This window comes from Artemia franciscana, chromosome 9, assembly GCF_032884065.1.
Source record: "Artemia franciscana chromosome 9, ASM3288406v1, whole genome shotgun sequence".
Lineage (NCBI taxonomy): Eukaryota > Metazoa > Arthropoda > Branchiopoda > Anostraca > Artemiidae > Artemia > Artemia franciscana.
In genome coordinates, this window is record NC_088871.1 from 19,313,934 (window position 1) to 19,336,198 (window position 22,265).

The 22,265-nt window shown below is 34.8% G+C and overlaps 1 protein-coding gene across 2 annotated transcripts in view; it reads left to right on the forward strand.

Annotated features, from left to right (window-relative positions):
* LOC136031107 (early endosome antigen 1-like) overlaps window positions 1–22,265 on the forward strand; it is a 122,265-nt gene that overhangs the window by 50,476 nt on the left and 49,524 nt on the right. For both annotated transcript variants that reach the window (XM_065710416.1, XM_065710415.1), the window contains exons 6-7: window positions 2,749–3,040; window positions 9,609–9,808. In XM_065710416.1, the coding sequence (XP_065566488.1) occupies window positions 2,749–3,040; window positions 9,609–9,808 (492 nt within the window). The remainder of the gene's footprint in view (window positions 1–2,748; window positions 3,041–9,608; window positions 9,809–22,265) is intronic.

The window sequence follows — 22,265 nt, forward strand, 5'->3', positions numbered from 1 at the left end:
CTACTACTACTACTATTGCTGCTACTAACAAGTACTGCTTCTATTACGGCTACTACTAAGGTTGAGGATATTAAGGTACAAATTTCAGGATATATTGAGGGGAGGTTCTTACTAAATCAAAACACACCGTGCACATGCGTATTCCAGGGTATGATAAGGTGGATGTTCAACTGACGAAAAGCAATATGTGTGCACTACTACTGTTATTTTTGCTACTGCTACTATTAATACTATTACTATTACTGCTACAACTACTACCACCAATACTCCTGCTACTTCTATGACACTAGTGCTGCTAAGGCGAAGGGTTTGAAGGTGAAAATTTCAGAGAATATTAAGGGTTAGTTGAATTAAATCAAAACGCACTATGTGCATGCAGGTTTTTAAAAGGGGTTATCTCTGGAATGGCTTAGGGTATAAACTTTGAACTGTCAGGGAATGATTATTAGGATGGTCAATTGACTAAAAAGCAGTATATGCATGCTATTACTACTACCACTGCCACTACTCCTACTACTACCTCTATTGCAACTTTTACTAAGGCTAAGAGTATTAAGGTGAAAATTTCAGGAAATGTCAAAAGGAGGACTTAGCGATATCCCACGAAATGCTTAAGGTTTTAAGTTGTAATATCCCGCGTATGCTGAGGGGTATGTTGAAAAAAGCGTAAGCTTCTTTCGAAGCTTTTATTAAGCTTGCTTTTGAACAGCAAGTTCAACAGCGAGTTTGAATTTCTTCAACTGCGATTGAATTTTCAGTTAGTTGCCGAATTTCTATTTAGTTGGAAATTAAACAAGTTTGAATTGCCGTTGAATTTTCCTGAATTTTCCTGAATTGCCGTGAATTTTCCTTTTGATTGAAGAACAAGAAAGTTGGATTTCTCTATCCTTGTTATATCTTCTAAGCAAAGTAGATGAATTTCTAACACCATCCGTTCCTTTACTTTTTTCTGATAAACTTCGATAAATGCTTTATAAATACTCCAGTTACATTTTTATTCCTAAATTCGGGGCACCATGTATAATAAAATATCTGATAGAACAAACACAACTTAGAAACAGTAGGGAATATTACACAGTAGGGAAACGTTCTCCTGAATTCTGCCTGTTAAAAACAAGCTTAGTTGGAAACATTTGATCTTTACACAGAAAATTCAAGAGACTTGAATATAACTCATAAAATAATCAGGAATTCCTTGTGATTAGTTCTCACTTTTAACCCTATGATCATTTAATGAATGTTGATAAAAAAAATTTGAATTGATCATCAGAATAAATCAAACACTTAATGAACATAGCAAAACTGCCCTTCATCTTTCACCACCATCATTACAAATAGCTTCAAGGTACGCTTATTCACCCGATCCCTGTTTTTAACGTTGCTGCATAGGCCAACTGGACATCTGCATTTTATATACCTTCTGTCAGTGCTTTTAACTTAACACCATGGATCAAACATATTTGTTAAAGACATAAATGAAAAGAAAAAGTGCTGTCTCAAACGTAGCTTGTGCAACTTGTTTAGGCTGAATATTGAGTTCGCGTAACTACGTCCACTGGGCATCATTCCGGCTCATTCTGGCAGTCTTTTTTTAATGGGAAACCTATTTTGCTCCAATATATGACTTGAATTACGAAGACAATTAGTTCTTGCAGTTTCAGCTAACGAACCAGTTTGTACATGCTAAAATAAGCTGATGAAAAAGTGTTAGTAAAAATATGGAGACAAAAAATAACATTGTTGATCAATTTATCTTGCGTAGTTCGAGCGTAAAAAAAAGTTAAATAGGCTAGTATGTTTCCTTATTTATTACATGGTTGCAGGCTAATTTTCTGTTCTGTGTTTTAGTCCTTTATGTGCTTTATTTTCTTTTCTTTTTTTACTTCTATCATGTTATCTTCTATTCTGTGTCAAGGTTTGTGTTAACAATTATTAGTAACAGAAAAAGTAGCGTAAATATGAAAGAAATTGCACTTTAAAATGGACTCAGTTACGGACGAGGGTGACAAGTTGAAAGGAATTCTGGCTACGAACTACGAATCAAGAGCGCATTTTGGTTTGATAAGTTTTCTGCCAAGAAAATCAGTTTGCACGACTAGTAATAATAATGGAACTTCTTGGGAGAATTGGAATTCTTCTTGGAACTTCTTAATTGAAATTCTTGGGAGGGTGTAAAAAGGGAGGCTCTGAGTTGATTAGTGATGGAGGAGGAGCGTGCATAGCCGTGCTGGTCTCAGGCGGCTGGATGCTGCAGTGAATTGTTAGAAGTAGTAGTAGTAACTATAACGATTTTGTAACTTGACAGTTGATGAGAAATTATGGAAAATACCTTGTAATATAGTCTTTTTTTTTTTTTTACCATCCTAAAATTGCTGCGTCAGATATTTTTAAGTATCTGATATACTATTATTATTTTACCTTATCTTATCATAATTTTTGTAAATGTCTGTTAAACTCATTTTTGAAGGAGTGGAAAGCGGAGTTTTCGACTGGTCTTCGCTGGGCTTTGTTCTCTGTTAATAAGATTTTCATTCATAATCTTCTGTTATTTCCTCTTCGTCTTTCATTTGTTTAAATTTTATTTTGACTTCTGTTTCTATCGAGTTTGGCCAGGTTTATCTTTTAAGCCGTTTAATCTTACCCTAACAATTCTACTTGCTATTTTGGTTCAGTTATAGGTAGTCATTAATTTCTTTTTTATATTTTATGTTTTTTAATTTTGAGGAAATGATATTAAACTTGTTTCAGTAAGGATAGTGAAGACTCTACACAAATCGTTAAGAAAATTATGGAAGAAAACGAAGAATTGCGCAGTAAATATGAAAATTTAAAGATAGACCATTTGAACCAAATCTCAATCCTGAATGATCAACTAACCATATATGGAAAGCAAAATGACACAGACAAAGCCAGGGTAGAAAGTCTGTCAGCAGAATTAGTCAAATTAAAAATGGAAATTAAAGAGCAGAGTGAAGAAATACAATTCAAAGAACAAAAAGAAATTGAATATATGCAGCAAAATGAGGAATTGTCTGTAAAGGTAGGCTAGTAAGCACAAAAAATTCAAGTATGGGAATTATAGACAAGAGGATAATATATTTTTTTATATGTATTATTTAGATTTTTTTTAAATTACATATGATTGGTCATATGAGGGCATCCCACCAATCGTAATCAGGCTTGTGTTGTTACGAAACATATTATTTATCAGGCCCCCCTCCACCTTTCAAAATATTAATTTTTATTGAAATTCTGGACATTTCTTATTTAAATTGTAAAATGCTTTTTTTTTTGTTATTGTTCTATGTAATTTACGCTTCTTTTCTCTGTTGTTGTTTTAGGAGTTTAATGGATATGAAAACAGAGCAGAAAGAAAATAAGGAAAATTTTGAACGCTTAAATGAACACAGTTGCTTTATCCACATCTCCAATACTCGTGAAATGAAGCTTATTTTAATAAGTTTAATATTTTTAGTTTCCTAAACCAAAGGACAGAGGTTCATTTTTTTTCAAACTTTCAGCAAAAGTTCCATAGAATTTCCGGGGTAAAAAGAAAATAAAATCCTCTGGAAAAATCTTTGGTAATTATTCAGTGAATTTTTTTTTTTATGACAGTTGAAAATGTCTTTTAAATTGCAAACACAAAGTGGACTAACACCAATATTGCCATTGAATTTGTACTCATTTTGGTGAAACCTCGTCAAATAGATGGCAGTTTGGTGGTAATAGTTTTTAAGCTTTTTCTTGTGTTTTCTTAAGAAATGCTACGCTCAGCCTTGTTTCCTTGTCAGGAACTTGTTTACTAATTTAGCTCCTAAAATTTTTATATTGCTTCTCCCAGACCTCGCTTATCTGCAGAACTGACTGTAGAACAGATCGCTTTGACTGCAGAAGGAAGAAGAATTTTGTAGATTTTAAGTGGTATTGAGTCTTCTCTCGGTTATTTATTGTTCTTTAGGGGTTGTATGATCGCACTCATCTCTCCATTTGTTGGAGGATCCACATTCACTCCCTTATATCCCGAAGGGCTCGGGTTGTTTGGTGAAGAAATGGAGGTAATAGGTAATAGGAACGGTTCGGAATGATCTGCTCGGGGGGGTTTGCAGACTCAGCAAAAACTTGAAATCGGTCGCTATCGTTCAATCCTCAACACCTTTTCAGTAACGAGTTCCATATCTATGTCTTCATTTCAGACCCGGGAACTGTTATTGCTTCTTCCCAGTGTATATCCAAATTATGTTCATAAACTTCTTCAGGGACGAAAGCTTGTGTTAATGGACATTCTACTGAAAAAAATATTCCAGCATCCAATTACTTATGTGCAAATTCTTATATCTAGCGATAACAACATACCCCACGGGCTGTATTTGCGTCACTAAGATGCACATATCTTTTGCGAATGTTTAAGGTATGTCAGAAGTGAAACCTTCATTTAATGTCCTTTAAAAAATTATGTTGACTTCTTTAATTTCATCGCTCAGGTGTAACAAATATGTTTTTGTAAGGTTTATTCTGTACATTTAAAAAGAGACCAAAAATTAATTTTAAAAAATAATTGTCTTATGGAGGGAAAGAGCGAAGTTGAAACTTTTAACGATCAAAAATTATTACTTCAAAATTGCGCAAAAAAATCTATTTTTTTCAAGATTGCGCAAAAAAATCAATTTTTTTCAAGATTGCGCAAAAAAATTTATTTTTTTCAAGATTGCGCAAAAAAATCTATTTTTTTTTCAAGATTGCGTAAAAAAATCTATTTTTTTCAAGATTGCGCAAAAAAATCTATTTTTTTCAAGATTGCGCAAAAAAATCTATTAAACTAGTTCAAATAAAAAGACTCGCTCTTTCCAGAATTTTTTTTTCCGATACAAATGATCAAAAATTACCCTTTCTCGGAACTCTTGTCTTATTGGAGTGTATTCATGTTCATTAATATGTTCATACTTAATATAATCAAAGCAAAGCAATGCTTTGACCGAACAAGCAGCTATCCACTTTCTGGGAATGTACCAGAAAACTACACAGTTTATACCAAAATTGGAAATGAATTTACTTTATAAGGAAAGAAGGAGAAATCCAGTAGAGGAAGAAGAAAAATAATTTTATGCGACTAAGAATGTATTCATATTTTTTTTTCTTTTCTTTTTTTTGGCTGCTAGGGTACGGTACTTGACTTGACATTTGGACCTCTTATATTCCTTTCGCAACATTTGGACAGAATGGAGACACAATCTTATCTAAACATTTGATGAAGTGAATTAGATATAAGTGATCAAAATTAACACATGCAATTTTCTAGCGGAGCATTAAGTTTTAGATATAAAAACAAAAAATAATTGTTATCTAATTCATTATTTAGAGGTTACTTTATACAGGGAGTTCTCCTGACTCTATTTTAAATATATTGGAAAAATTTAAATAAAATGTGGGTATTTATGTATTATACCAAACACACCCAAGAAGATAAGTTAGGTTAATCCTAATGAAACAATTCTTACGCTGAATAATTGTAGCTAACACATTTGTTGTGCAGGCCCACTGTACTTTATTTTCATACTTATATATTTATAATATACTTATTATATATATAGTTTATATATATTATATATATTTTGTATTACATATATTCTATATTATGTATATACATATACTTATTGCTGTACTTATTATATATTTTCAATGCATTTTAGCAATCTATATTTTTTTTTTCAGTCTTTGTTTCGCTAAAGTTGATTCAATTCTCTACACGGGTTGAAACAGGAGAGACGTATTGCGAGAATAGCTGGAAAATATATAATTCGGACTATATACTTGTACATTAATGGGAGTGGGGGTTACTTAGGGTAAAGTATAGCGGGCCTGCATGAAAAAATGTGTTAGATACAATTATTCTGCATATTATGAAGTAAGAATAGTTCCATTAGGATTAACCTAACCTCACTTCTTAGATGTGTTTGGCATAAGACGTAAGTAAAGAAACATGTTTAGTGATCGCAGGATAATTAATAACTATTTTAAATGACATAAGAGTGGTCAGAAAAGTGAGAGCGCGTGGGGACTTGCACACTTTTTTAGCAAAAAGATCTCTTTTTTGGCCTTGATTTTCACTCTTTTTACGCGTCGCCAGTTGGCAGCCCTGATCTTCAGTGGACCTACCATATTTACAAATAAACAATTTCGCAAGACTTACAGAATTAATTCACAAGCTTGTCTACCTTTAAATAAATGCTGAATAAAAATTCTGTGCAACCACGACAAGAGGGTCTTGTTCCCTTCCCCCCTCCTTACAAAACTTAACCGTTTTGAACACTGCAAAAGAAATAGCATAAAAATAATGCTACAGATTCCTAAGCCATATGAAAAAAAAGGCACGCGACGATCTACCATGTCATATTATCTATGTTATCCTTATTTACAAAAAAAAAGAGAGAAAAGGGCACAAAAGAAAATAAATGACGTCTTTAATGACATACATTCGCATGCACTATTGATCTACTTCTACACGTGATTTCAAGTCACGTTGTATAATTGATCCTTGTTTAAAACAGGAATGTTTAAGCTTCAAGCTCTTATCAACTGGGAAGTATTGGATAATGCTTTTTTATTGTTTTTCTCGTTCTTTCGATATAACATCTTGGACTTAGAACAGTTCGCTTTAGATTTCACCAAAAACGAAGTAATTTTCGATTCTTTTCACCTGACATTTGTAGGTACAACGAGAGGAAAGCCATTGTTGTAGGAAGATGGTGTTGACTTAACACCCCTTTTCAAAATCGCGTTACTTCTACTATAACAACCTCCATGTAATTATTCTGTCTTTCTGTTTTTGAAGTCTTGGCTTCGTCGTTCCGGCGAGGGGGAAGAGAGAGATGGGAAAGGAGAGAGTAAGTGGGTGAGAACTAAGGTACTGTCGAACACAGGCAGTTTTGAAATTCTAGATAAGGGCTAAGCCCAAAGTTGCTTATGCAACCTTTTTACCAAATGAAGCAAGCCTATTACGTTCTTCTAGGGAATGAAGGCAGCAGTTTTATTTCACATTTTCTTCTGCCACATAAGTGTAATATTTATTCTTGAATCTAAAAACTATGTGCATTATTCTTGTATTTTGTGTCATCCAGGGGACGGGGCTGAAATCTTACCTCTTTTTCCTATAATTACCATTGGCTGAAACATTCATAAATATTTATGTATATTTTTCTAAACATTAGGCGGGTGGCAGTTTGCTGGTTTTTTTTTTCAATTATTCACGGAAAATACCAAAAAAGGATTTCAAATTCTATTGTAGATTTTCCTTTTTTAGTGGTATATACCGGTTGTTAAAATTTATGCGGTAAGATTCATTGGGGAATTAATTCTAGGTAGATGTACGTGTTATTGTATATCAATATACCAAACCACATGATTCAGTATACGGGTGGCATGGTTGCTTCAGAGTATAGGGTGACAAAACATCAAGCGATATTTTCAGTGGAAAATTTGCCATGGCATCAATAACTGCTGTCTACCAGAGTTGCCAACTTTTTGGTGCACGAGTTTGTCCCCCGAGCATCCCAAAATGTGTCATTTTTTGCTAAAATGTGTCTATCCAGAAATCTCAAAAACTAGAGGTTATTTCTTGCCAGTTATATTATTGATCAAAAGACGCTTTATAAACCTCCTTCAAAGCGGCCAGTTAACATCAAACATAATCAAAACGAACAAAATCCATATTAAACATCCATAAAAAGTGACTAAGTGTAAAGTCTCGAAACTCGTATAAGCATGTAAATCCCTTACTTTGGAGAAAATATTTACTTACGACATCAGTGGCAAAACCTGGATGCTCAACAAAAAAAGGAAAAAGAAAGAAAGTGAATGTATATATACGAAATAAATTTTCAGTTTGGGAATGTTTTGTTTCGTGTCGTAAATTTATAAAATGTGTCCCCTTTTCCCTTTACAAGTCCCAAATGTCTTGCCCTTCTATGCCATTGTGTCCCCGGACATAGGAATTTGTCCTTTTGTTATGCAATGCGACCAGTTGGCAATCCTGCTTTATATCAGTGGGTCCCCTCATTTCACCAAAAGAACTTGTCCCCCTGAGGGGTTCAACCGTTAAACCCATTTACTGGTTCTTTCAAACATTAACATAATATTAGAATGGTTTTCATAGTCCAGCTGTCCAGGGCACCATTCCATTGGTTGGCAAGGCTCTTTTCGAATCCTTATAGGGCAAAAAATCATTAGAATATAAAGGTTCCCTGAGAAAAAAAAAACACCTTTAAGAAAAAGAAATTCGGAAGAAAAAACGCCTTGAAAGAAAAAGAAATCTAAAAGAAAAACGCATTGAAAGAAAAAGAAATCCTGATGAAAAAAAAACTCTTTAAGTATTACGTAACACCGATGTCTGTACCATCATTATGTAGCATCCCAGTGTGTGATGTCACTATGCAACATTTAAAGTATGCGCTGTCATTCCGTAACACCCACGTGTTCGCTGCCATTACGTAAGACCCACATGTTACCCCTGTCATTAGGTAACATGTTACGTGTCATGTACAAGTACATGACATTTCACGTGTGCGCCCGCAATTACGTAACATGCACGTGTGTACTGTGATTACGTAATATCCGCGTGTGCACCACCATTATGTAATTCCCACGTGTGTGCCCCTCAGTTACAAGCGGGGATTCCCAACGGACCTCTAGTCTAGCATGTTACGTGTGAATGCGTCATCCTTAACATAAGTAAAATATACTTCTGTTACATAAGAACTAAAGAAATCGTGAAGAAAAATGCCTTGAAGATAAAATGTCTAAAAAAAACCCTCTTGAAACGTCTTGAAGGAAAATGTCTTGAAGAAAAAGGTCCTAAAACGTCTTGAAATGTTTTGAAAAGTCTTGAAAAACATCTTGAAGAAAATGTCTTAAAAAACATCTTCAAATGTCTTGAAACGTCATGAAAAAACCCCCTGAAGAAAAACATCTTTAAAAAACTTCGCTTAACTAGTGGACTCTATTATGTAACATGCCTAACCTATTACGTAACATTCGAAGAAATACTGAAGCAAAGTCACGTAAGATTGCGTCACCCTCAACCCCAGTTACGTAACACGCACCTGCATATCTTAGTTCCCTATGACGTAACAAACACCTGCTGGCTCTCATGGAACGACGTGGTAGGGATGCTGTTAAAAGCAGGGCTCCTCTTAAAACTAGGGCACCCTTTAGAACTAGGGATAGGGATGGGATGTGTTCAAAATTATTATGCTGTCACTACTTGTATTTTATGCCCTGTATTTGTTTATAGGTTAAGTGCTTTTTCGTTGTTTTGGTGTAATAACATTATATTGGTGGATATGGTCACTTTTAAATGCCCGTGCCCTACGGAAAAAGAATTTTGCCCCGAAACTAAACAACTTATTATTTTGATTTGCCAAAAGGTTAGAAATGTAGAGTGTACATAAATTTAGAATGTGATTGCTTTTGACTTTGTTAAGACAAAACCTACAGCTGGAGTTTCAGAATGATGATTGGAAACAATTTACCACTGCTGGAAATTATCTTTTGTCGTATATTTTACTGGAAGCCTTAAAATCATGTTCTAAGCAATTATAAAATCGGTATTTCAGGCTAAGAATTCCGCAATTTTAATACAAAGTCACCAAGAAGACTTAGACAAAAAGAAAACTGAGCTAGGCCACTTGGAGCAGCTGTATTTGGAGTCTAAGAGGGCATTAGAGGAGAAGAACATAGCTTTTGAGACTCTCAATTCAAAGTTCCGGGAGGCAGAAGGATCTCTTATCAAGGAAAGTGAAGAAAAGGACATCTTGTAAGTTTCTATATCTTAATGTCTCTTACCGTATTTTCATTTTTACCGAAAAAGAAATAAACGTATTTCTTCTCCGACCCTGTTTTCTGAGTACATTTGCAGTTTGCAACACTCTTTCTAATTCAGTATTCGCTTCTGGAGGAAATTCCATTTTGAGCCCTTAAAGGGATAAAAGAAGTCAAAACAGCCCATAGTGACCAAAATTTAAAAATCTTTTTCTAATAAAAATTGGCTAGTGAGAAAAAATTGCCATTTGTAGCTGATTGAGGAATGATAATTTTATTTTCTTTAGTCTGAATAATAAAATGTTATTTGGAAAACAAATTTGCAGGAATTTTCGAAAAGAGCTAGAAGCCTTTCAAAATTACGTCAGTTTCACTGTGAGATCATTAAAGAATTCCTACAAATTTCTTTTCAAAATATCATTCTACTGTTAGGACTAAGGAAAAAATAATTATGGTTCTTATAACAGCTGCAAAGGGTCATTTTTGCCAACTAGCCAGTTTTTTTAGAAACATGTTTTTAAACTTTTGGTTACTATGGGTTGTCTTACTTTTTGTGGCACCATTAAGGACTCGAAATGGAATTCCCCCTCGAAAGATTATTGAACAATGAAAGAACATGAGAAAAGGTAACATGTGATCTATTCACTTTCTTTCCAGCTAAATTATGTTGAAAACTGCAAATTTACCATTTTCCGAATCATCATTTCTTTTCTCAGTTGCACGTTTGTATCATATAAGACCTACCTAAACAGTGTTGTCAATTCCTGAAAATTTAGGGAGGGGGTCTTGTTCAATATCTACAGGGGGCCATCTTTTTGTTTTAATGAAAATACCAAAAAAGGCATTTTTGAATGAAAATGTCCCTCCCTAAGGGTATTTTCCAAAATATAGTAGGGAAACATAAGGGGCATAGACGCCTTACCCCCTTTCCTCCCCCAAAAAGGACATTAGCCTAAGCTTTGTTTTTAGGTCTCAAATGAAATGAAGCATTTAATAAATATTTTGGGTATGTTTCGATGGTAATTTTCAATGATAAATCGACTTTATCAGTGACTGCAGGAAACGAAAGATCTAGACAGTGACGACAGTCACAATTCCATTTCATATAATGTCCAGCTTGAACTGATAATCAACCCTAGATCTCCAATTTCTAGTTCAGAAGCCGACTCAACCCGGTGAACAGAAACAATGTTCATGCCAAGAGACTGAAACAGAGTAAGATTACATTGAGGTGAAATTAAAATAGAAAGAATTCTACCAAAGTAATAGGAAGTAATAGTCATCATAGCTTCGTTGGTATCATAAGGTATTAGAGGGTATGGATAATCAGGCATGTACGCATCGCGAGTTTCGATCCGTGCCATTACCTCGGTTTTTTTTGGATTTGTCCTATATTATTTCTTATCTTCCGTACACATTTAATTTACTTATTCTTTGTGTTTTTTTTTGTCGAAACCGTGCCTCTATCAAAATGGCCTCTCTTGTGCCCGACGCAAAATCTTGATTAGCGCTCCCTCCTTGTTCCTAAAAAAATTTCATGCCAAATTTCAACAAAATTTTCATTTATTAACGGAACTACTTTCAATTTATTACTTGGTTAATAATTTATGTTTTAATTTATTATTTAATTATTATCAATTGTTTCAGTTTAATTATTTTAGTAATTATTATTTAATTATTTTTAATCTATTTTACTAATTGATTAATAATTTATTAATTATTTCTATTTATTGACTGTGTCCTCAACGCAATTTTAATAAAGGTACAATTTCAAAATTACTAAACGATTATAAGCGTAAGATAATTCATTTGAAATTTTGCGCCCCGAAATTTTCTACGCCCAGGGGAAGTGCCCCCCGTTCCATACCTAAAACCACTTCTACTTGATCAAAACCGTTTCCTTTATTCGTGCCTGATGAGGGGTTTATTTTTAATATTAATATATATAGATTACATAATGTTTATTGACAGACTTTTACCTTGGCTTATCCAACCGTTCGTGATAACGAACACTAATTTCAAAATATGACGTAAAATTTTAATTGAAAATCTTCCAAAATAACACTTAATGATCAGTAAAATTCACATTGCATTAAAAATCGTATTTATATTTCGCAATGTATCCATACTGGTAAAAGATCTGTTCCGTCGTCCTGAAAAAAAAATTTATAAAGTACAATTTTACTGTTGCTCCGAGTCAAAAGAAAACTAATATTAACAGTTGTTACTTGTTAGTAAGATTCTTTTACAATTCCAAATCCATTAACGAAATCGTTCTTGGGCTTTTAACTTGAAATTCCAAAAAACAAATAAAATTACAAATTTCATCGGTACTTGTTAATCATTCGGGAAATCCTCAAGAAGTGAAGTACGGTTAATCTTGATGAAATATACCGAAATATGATGAAGATGTAATACTTTAGAAACAAAATTATGGAAACTACGACAAATAATTATGGAAAGCAGGCCGCGCAGAACGCATTATATCAACTTAACTCCTAACCATCTCAAATATTAATTATTTAATTAAAATACACCTATACCGTAGTTTTTTTTCACTCAATTAAGCAAAATTGTAACCAACTGCTGAGAGGCAAACCGGTTTTCTCAGATCTTACAGAGCAAAATTCTTGAGTGTGTTCCGAATAATTAACAAGTACCATTTCACCATTTAAGAAATGCTTATGTTAAAGGTTTGTATATTATTTCTTATCTTCCGTACACATTTGATTTACTTATTCTTTGTGTTGTTTTTTTTTTGTCGAAACTGTGCCTCTATCAAAATGGCCTCTCTTGTGCCCGACGCAAAATCTTGATTAGCGCTCCCTCCTTGTTCCTAAAAAAATTTCATGCCAAATTTCAACAAAATTTTCATTTATTAACAGAACTACTTTCAATTTATTATTTGGTTAATAATTTATATTTTAATTTATTATTTAATTATTATCAATTATTTCAGTTTAATTATTTTAGTTATTATTATTTAATTATTTTTAATCTATTTTACTAATTGATTAATAATTTATTAATTATTTCTATTTATTGACTGTGTCCTCAACGCAATTTTAATAAAGGTACAATTTCAAAATTACTAAACGATTATAAGCGTAAGATAATTCATTTGAAATTTTGCGCCCCAAAATTTTCTACGCCCAGGGGAAGTACCCCCCGTTCCATACCTAAAACCACTTCTACTTGATCAAAACCGTTTCCTTTATTCGTGCCTGATGAAGGGGTTTATTATTAATATTATTACATAATGTTTATTGACAGACTTTTACCTTGGCTTATCCAAGGTACAATTACACTTAAGGTACAATTTCAAAATTGCTAAACGATTATAAGCGTAAGATAATTCATTTGAAATTTTGCGCCCCAAAATTTTCTACGCCCAGGGGAAGTGCCCCCCGTTCCATACCAAAAACCACTTCTACTTGATCAAAACTTGTTTCCTTTATTCGTGCCTGATGAGGGGGTTTATTATTAATATTATTACATAATGTTTATTGACAGACTTTCACCTTGGCTTATCCAACCGTTCCTGATAACGAACACTAATTTCAAAATATGACGTAAAATTTTAATTGAAAATCTTCCAAAATAACACTTAATGATCAGTAAAATTCACAGTGCATTAAAAATCGTATTTATATTTCGCAATGTATCCATACTGGTAAAAGATCTGTTCCGTTTCCTGAAAAAAAATTTATTAAGTACAATTTTACTGTTGCTCCGAGCCAAAAGAAAACTAATATTAACAGTTGTTACTTGTTAGTAAGATTCTTTTACAATTCCAAATCCATTAACGAAATCGTTCATGGGCTTTTAACTTGAAATTCCAAAATTCCAAAAAACAAATAAAATTACAAATTTCATCGGTACTTGTTAATTATTCGGGAAATCCTCAAGAAGTGAAGTACGGTTAATCCTGATGAAATATACCGAAATATGATGAAGACATAATACTTTAGAAACAAAATTATGGAAACTACGACTAATAATTATGGAAAGCAGGCCGCGGAGAACGCATTATATTAACTTAACCCCTAACCATCTCAAATATTAATTATTTAATTAAAATACACCTATACCGTAGTTTTTTTTCACTAAATTAAGCAAAATTGTAACCAACTGCTGAGAGGCAAACCGGTTTTCTCAGATCTTATAGAGCAAAATTCTTGTGTGTGTTCCGAATAATTAACAAGTACCATTTCATCATTTAAGAAATACTTATGTTAAAGGTTTGTATGTAATTGCGTTTTTGTACTTGTTCTGAGTTTTGAAATATTGTTCCAAATTTCTTGTTGACGATGATGCGTAACGTCCTCCCATCTCTGTAGACTCACAACATTAATTCTTTGTTTACATTGCCTGCCCAAATGTTTCCGCGAATTGTTAATGAAAATGCCCCCCCCCCACAAGGGTATTTTCCAAAATCTAGTAGTGAAACATAGGGGGCATAGACCCTCTATGAACCCTATCCCCCCCTAAAAAGGACATTAGCTTAAGCTTTGTTTTTAGGTCTTAAATGAAATGAAGCATTTTATCAACATTTTGTACATTACGGTCCAAAGATACATAATGAGGCCTTTTGGGTTGACACAACCATCCAGAATGTGATGGTAAGGATTGTAAGTTGTGCTCTGTGGTCTTTGGGCATATAAACTTTTTATGGAAGGGATGGTTGTCTCAACTCTAGAGGATAAGATATTTGAGAGGATATATATTGGCTTATTTGCTTGGAATTATAAAGTTCTAGTTCTCTTTTAAGTGTCAAAAGTGATAGAGGGCAACTAGCGCTTTAACAAATATTTGTTAGTTAACAACGAGTCAAATTACAAATTACTACCCTGCGACGTAATTAACCCGAAACTTAAAAAGAAAAAGGAAATTCTGATTTGTGCTGCATTGAATACTAAAAATTCGATGGAAAATTCAAATTCTTCTTCCAAAAATGTACTTGTGATCCTTACAACTTGTAATTTACGGCATTCTGACTCCACGGGCTAGCAAAGCTTTTTTTTTCGGGGCTAGCGGGTCAACAGAACATGATAGAGATATGCTTAAAGCTCATTCCTCATATCTACGTGCTTTTTATAAATTAATTTAAAGGCTTTTTCCATAAAATAAGTTTTTCAAAGAAAAGTAAAGAACTCCATTAAACAAAAAATGAGCAAAGACAAAATCAAATAACCTACCAAGCGTAAAATTACAACAAACCAGTATCGGTAAATAAATGAAACCCCAAACGAGCAGAAATTGCAATAAAAAACCGAGTCAAACTCAAAACAAGCAGAAATCAACATGATTAGGGCTCAAAACCATTATGCCTTCCAAAGGCCAGAATATAATTTGCTGAAAAATACAATTGAATGTGCATTGTCAGTTTTAAGTTATTAAAAGTGATTGCAGTTATAAAATTGAAAACATTAAAAAAAAATTTCAGGAAGGTGTAAATTATGTTCGTTTTATATTGACAGTCCTTCCAAATATCATCGCTATTTACATAGACTTTTCAGGGGGGGGGGGAATAATAGTTTAAATCTTTTCGGTTTTTCTTTAAGAGTTTATAGTTTGGCCAGCTATTTTTATGCTGGAGAAAAATTTTCAATAATTTTTAACTGCATACACCTTTTTAAAAATCTGGAAACAAATGGCAGTGTTTAATTTAGTTTCATACCTCCTCTAGTTGACCTGAAACATAGAACTTGATACCATACGTGAAAAAATCTATCCATACTCTTTGACAGCTTGGATACACTTACACTCTTTTGATATAGTTTAATTTTAAGAGCAGAAGTAGTAATAGAAGTAGCCCCGAAAGTTTGGACATAATACACTCTGTCATTCTTGGGATACTGCTGAAATGCCTTATTGGTAATCAGCATGCACACAGTGCTTTTTGATTTAATCTTAAGGCAACATTTAGTTTTTAAACATAAAAGGCAAATTGCATAACTATGGGGGGTTGACCTACGGAGTAGCCCTAGAGATACAGTTACAAGAACGTTCAGCTATGCTAAATAATATGGCTATCTTAAATTTTTTTTTTGGAAGTGCTTGGAAAATTATGACCTAAAGAGAAGATTGCCCTCCAATCACTTTTGAATCTTAAAAAGGGTACTAGAACTTTGAACTTTCCACTCAAATTAGCTCCTTTAAAATATCAATGATATTACTTACTATGATAGAGCAGCGCTGCCTATAATATTGCTTATATGCCCTTTTAATACTTGCATGCGTATAGTTTTTTCCGTTTAATTGAAACTCCCCTTTAACGTTTCAAGTTAATGCCCTTAGTGTCATTAGTTACAGTAGCCGTAAAAGTAGTATCAAAAATATACACATAGTGTCTTCTCTGTAAAATCTGTCACACTTACCCTGAAAGGTCTAACTTAATAATGTAAGCTATTACTGTGATATTTTTCGTCACCCTGTTGAAAATCTACATGATCATAGTTCTTTGTGATTTAGTTCAGCATCCGCCTCAATATTCCTTAAAAGCTTCACCTTAATACCCTTAGCTCGTATAGTAGTAATAGTTGTAGTACCAGTAGTAGCTGTATGAGAGAGAGAGAGGGGGGGGAGAGAGAGAGAGAGAGCTGTATATTTAAAAACTATCGTAGCATAGCTAAACTCAGTTTTTTACAAATTCTTACGTTTAAACAAAAATCACACACCACGGCTCAGCATTGAAAATCGATATGAAGAAAGGCACAAATGAGTTGGCGTAACGATTTGTTCGTACTTTAGGGGGTTAGAAGTTTATTTTGTAACTGAGTTCGATTCCGAGTTTCCAAATTGCAGAAACATGTGTTCAAGCCTGACTTTAAGTGGAGGTAAATTCAGTTTCGCGAGGGCTGGATCATAGGGTATGTCGCGGCTTCGGAGTTTAATCCTTGTTGCTCTTTTCTGGACGGACTCTATGTCGCGTAACACGTACGCCTTGCGTATAGCAGATGGACCCCACACCGGGCACGCGTACTCGAGCAGCGGGCGAACACAACACATGTAGGCATGGAGAAGATTTTCAGTATCACACCCAAAACGCCTCATTTTGATAAGTGTCTGAAGGCTTGCATTGGCCTTGTGGACGGTTGAATTAATATGGGCACTGAAACTACAGTCGCTAGTGAAAGTTACTCCTTAGATTTTCATTTCGTTCACAATCGGAAAAGGGACTAGAGGTATATCTATATTCCGCTTCAGAGGGTTGAAAGGAAATGCACCTTGCACCTTTTTTCAACATTCCCTTCAACACACGATGGAATTTTTAACTTAATACCGTCAACCGGTCCTGAAGCATTGCTGATATGTCCTCTTGACAATCTATGTGGGCATAATGTTTCGATTTATTTCAAAACAGTTACAATATTGCCCAAAATTTTTGCCTTAATGCCCTTAGATTTATTAGTAGTAGAGCCCGCAGTTATAGTAGTAGCAGTAGGAGTAGAGTAGAGTGAATAGTAGTAGTCTTAGCTCTAGTAGCAGTAGTAGTAGTTGCAATAATAATAAGCATAGCAGTAGTAGCAGTTGTAGGAGTAGAAGCAGTAGTATTAAGATTTAAATATTGTCCTTCGGTTAGTTCAACGACAACAATTGTTGAAAGTTTTGATTTCACACACGAAACTGCTCCTAAGACATTGCTGATATGCCCTTTTGACAACCTGCATACGCATGGCAGGTTGTTATCCGTACAACAGCAATTTCCATAAATATTATTTGAAAATTTCACCTTCATGCCCTTAAATATAGTTGTAATAGTAGTCACAGCAGTAGTATAACTACTCAACTTAATACAATTAACCATTGTTATGATATTGTTGATTTGCTCTTTCAATAACCTGTTTATTCATATACTTCTTAAAATTTGTATTTTAATGCTCATAATGTTACAAATAATTGCGATAGAAGTAGTAAATGTAGCAATAGTAATAGTTGTAGTACAACTAGTAAATTTTGCAGTAGCAGTAGCATTAGTAGTAGTGTGGACATATTGCCTTTTGGTCAATTCATCCTCCCCTTAAAGTATTCTGTGAGAGTTTCAACTTAATGTACAAATCAATTCTTAAGATACGCTATTTTGACAATCTAAATGCACATAATGCCTTTTGTTAGTTCGAATTTGCTGTCAATATTCTCACAAATTATACCTTCCTAGACTTACGGTATTTTTGGTGGTAGTAAAAGTAATTGCAATGTTAGTGTTGTATTAGCAATAGCAGTAGAAGCAGCAGTATTAATAGCAGTAGCATGTGCATATTACTTTTTGGTCAGTTGAACGTCGCTGTCATGATGCCCCGGAAGTTTCACCTTGACGCGTTAAGCCGTTCCAAAAATATTGTTAATGTGCGCTTTTGAGACGCTTTTGACGCCCTTTTCACCTTAATACTCTAAGCCTTACAATTTGTTGCAATTGAGGTAGTAGTTTGAGTAGGTTAGTAGCAGTAGTAGCATAAGGAAAAGTAGCAATGGTGTTAATATTAGTAGTGACATAGATATATTACCTTTTTGTCAATTGATCTTCCCCTTTCAGTACTCTCCGAAAGTTTCAACTTAATACCCAATTCAATTCGTGAGATACGCCCCTTTGCCAATCCGCATGCGCATAGTGTGTTTTCACTTAGTTCAAAATCCCCTCAATATTCTGTCAAATTTTCACCTTCATCCGTGTAGCCTTAATTGTACTGTTACAGGTTCATTTTGCCTGTTGGTCAACTGAACATCCCACTTATAATGCTCCTGAAGTTTCCTCTTGATATAATAAGCCGTTCCTGAAATAATGCTGATATGACCGTATTAGCAATCTCTATACACATAGTATATTTTTATTTAGTTCAATTTTCCCCTCAACGTTTCCTCAGATATTTTTTTTCAATATCCTGAGCCTTAGTAGTAATCGGTATAGAAGTCGTAGTTTTACTGATAGTAGTGGTAGTAGTAATAGTACTTGTAGTATCAGTAGAAGCAGCAGTAGTTGTTGTAGTAGCGTGCAAATATTGCCTTTCTGGTTAATTGATCATCTCCCTTATTATTTCCTGAAAATTCCAAGTTAATATATTCAGTCATTCCTGAGTTCCACCCTTTTGACAACCTATATGCGAATAACATGTTATGATTTAGTTCAACACTCCCCTCACCATTCCCTGAAAGACTCATCTTAATTACCTTCGTATTTTGGGAAAGTAGAAGTCAAACATGCATACCTTTTTTCAATAACGTATACTACATTTAAAGAATGAACAAACTGCATAACTTGCAGCCCTTGCCCTGAGGCCTCTGGCGGGGGGGGGGGGGTCCCAGTGCATAATTACTAAACCTTTCAACAATGCTAAAAAAAATTGATTTCGTAAAACTTTGTTTGGATGTTTGTTATGGATAATGATGGGGGGGGGTACCCTCAGATCACTTTGACTCTTAAAAAGGGCTCTAGAATTTCCAATTTAAAATCAAATGAGACTCATCTGAATTTAGTACAACCGCCCATTCCATAAAACTTTATATGCCCCAGGGCATAACTTAAAGCCCTTGCCCCAGGGTTATGGGGGGTCTTGCCGACACTGGAGGCATTGTTATATGAAATTGCCATCGCACAATTTCAATCAGATACATTAAGGCAAAAGAGGGGTAGTTGGAGGGGGATTAGTAGACCTTCATCACTATTGACTCTCAAAAGAGAACTAGAACTTTCAATTTCCACCAAATGATCCACCTCTAAAGTTTATACAACCATCCCTTCCATAAGATCCTTAGATGCCTCAGGACTATAACTTATAACCCTCGCCCTCATGTTCCGATGATTTGCATCAACCCCAAAAGCCTTTTTCTATGATCTTCGGTCTATTTTGAATAAAATGACTGTCTAAAAATATTTTATTTAATGTATTTCGGGAAGACACGACGTGTTGGGGAGGGGGATAGCTAGCCTCTGATCACTTTGACTCTTAAAAAGGGCACTAGAAATTCAGATTACCAATCCAATGAGTCCTCTCCGAATTATATACGACCACCCTTTCTATGAAAACCTTATATACCCCAGGGGCATAACTTACAACCCTTGCTCTGATAGCTCTGGGATAGGGGATGTCTTCCTCAAAGACATAATTTCCGGACCTTTTAGCTGTAGCGAACAAAATAACTATCTCCAAATTTTGATTGGATGTCTTTGGGGAAATAATGAGCATGGGGGGGGGGCTGGTTGCTCTCAAATCGCTTTTGACTCTTAAAAAGGGCACTATAACTTCCAATTTCCAATCAAACGAGCCCCATCTGAAGTTTATATGACCACCCATTCTATAAAATCTTTTATACCCCCTAGAGAATCACTTACAACCTTATCCCCAGGGTGCTGGGGGGTTTTGCCAACCTTAAAGACATTGTTATATGTTGAGCAAGATCACTATCTCATAATTTTAATCAGATTCATTTGGTGAAGAGAGGTAATGGAGGAGGCAGGAGTAGCTGCCCTAAATCACTTTTGACTCTTAAAAGAGAACTAGAACTTCCAATTTCCAGCCTAATGAGCCTCCTCTAAAGATTATACAATCATCCCATCCATGAAAACTTTAAGCGTCCCCAGGACATAACTTACAACTCTTGCCCCCAGGCTCTAGGGGCTTGTTTCAACCCAAAAGCCTTGTTATAATGATATTTAGACTATTTTGAATAAAATGCCTATCTCAAAATTTCTATTAGATGCATTTCGGTAAAATACGACGTGTGTGCGTGTGGGGGGGGATGGTAGCTGCCCTCCAATCACTTTTGACGAAAATTGGCACTAGAGCTTCTGAATGCCAATCCAATGAGCCCCCTCCGAAGTTTATACGGACGAACTTTTTATTAAAACCTTATATACCATAGGACATACATTTCAACCCCTGCCTTGAGGGCTGGGGGGATTGGTCATCTTCAAAGACATAATTTCCGGACATTTCAACTACGTTGAACAAAATGACTATCTCAAAATTTTGATTGGAAGTGTTCGGGGAAATGATGGTTCTAGGAGGGGGGGGGGGAATTACGTAAAGCAAGAGAGAAAGGATATAATAAATGAAAAATGAAATAAAATTGGTGAGAAAACGAGGATTTCGGCATTTGCCCTCCGATCACTTCTGACTAATAAAAAAGGGCACCAGTCCTCTCAATCCCCAATCGAATGATCCCTTTTAAAAGTTTTCTGCGACAACGCTTTTTATAAATACTCCAAGGGCATAACTTACAACCCTGTTCCTGCGGGATGTGAGGGGGTGGGGGGGGGGCTTGTCACCTTCAAAGACATAGTTTTCAGACCTTTCAACTACGTTGAACAAAATGGGTACATCAAAATTTTGATCGGAAGTTTGGGGAAATGATGGCTGGGGGCATTTGCCCTCCGACCAGTTTTGACTATTAAAAAGGGCAATAGCCCTCTCAATTTCCAACCGAATAAGCCCTTTTTGATGTTTCTACGACAACGCTTTCTATAGAAGACTTTATATACCCCCATGGGCATAGCTTACAACCTTTACCCTGAGGGCTGTGGGGGGGGGGTTGTCATCTTCGAACACGAAATTTCCGGACCTTCCAACTACGTTGAGCAAAACAAATGTCTCAAAATTTTAATTGGATGCGTTTGGGGAAATGGTGGGCGCGGGAGGGTGGTTTGTTGCTCTTAGATCACTTCTTAATAATCTAAAATCGGATGAGACCTTTTAAAGTTTCTACAACTCCTTCGGTACGAAGTGCCTTGGTCTAAGACAAACAAACAAACCAAAAGAAATTACAATGCGCCAATATCGTTCTTTGCTTAGGCTGCGCTATTTTGCTGCCTATGATTCTACCATCTGCAAGTGCCATATGGCACTATTGGATCATGTCTCAAGGGCTAGCGGGCTACCAGAATATCGTAGACAGATTTGTAATAGCTTATATAAAAGATATTACACATATGTACGTTCTTCCTAAAAGTTCCACCATCTGCAAGTTCCAAATGGCACTAAATACGGCATTTTTTGGATCCAAGTCTTTACTTTTTGATTTGTGGTAGTTTTAAGCTTGGAAGATTATTTGACTTTGTTTCTGCTCATTTCTGGTTTAACAGAGCTCTTTACTATTCTTTGAAAAAACGTGTCTTGTAGAAGGTTTTTTTTAATTAATTCTAAAAATAAAGTATGACTAGCAGTTAACAGCGAAAATTAACAGCGAAACTTTGCAGAATCTAGCCTCAATATAGCATGGGCATATTGTCTATAGGTACAAATCAGGTACAATAGCTTCCTAGCATACGGGAGATATCACGCGGAGCTAGCGAAATAATTGAATAATTAAAAAACAGGCTAGTTCCTTGCAACTTATCATTCCCATTATTCTCATCTTTTGTTTTTAAGGAGAGTCCATTAACTGTAATGAAAATAGGAAAAATTCTTTGCAGCTGTTTAAAGTACAGATTTATCTTGTTTCCAAATAAATTCAAG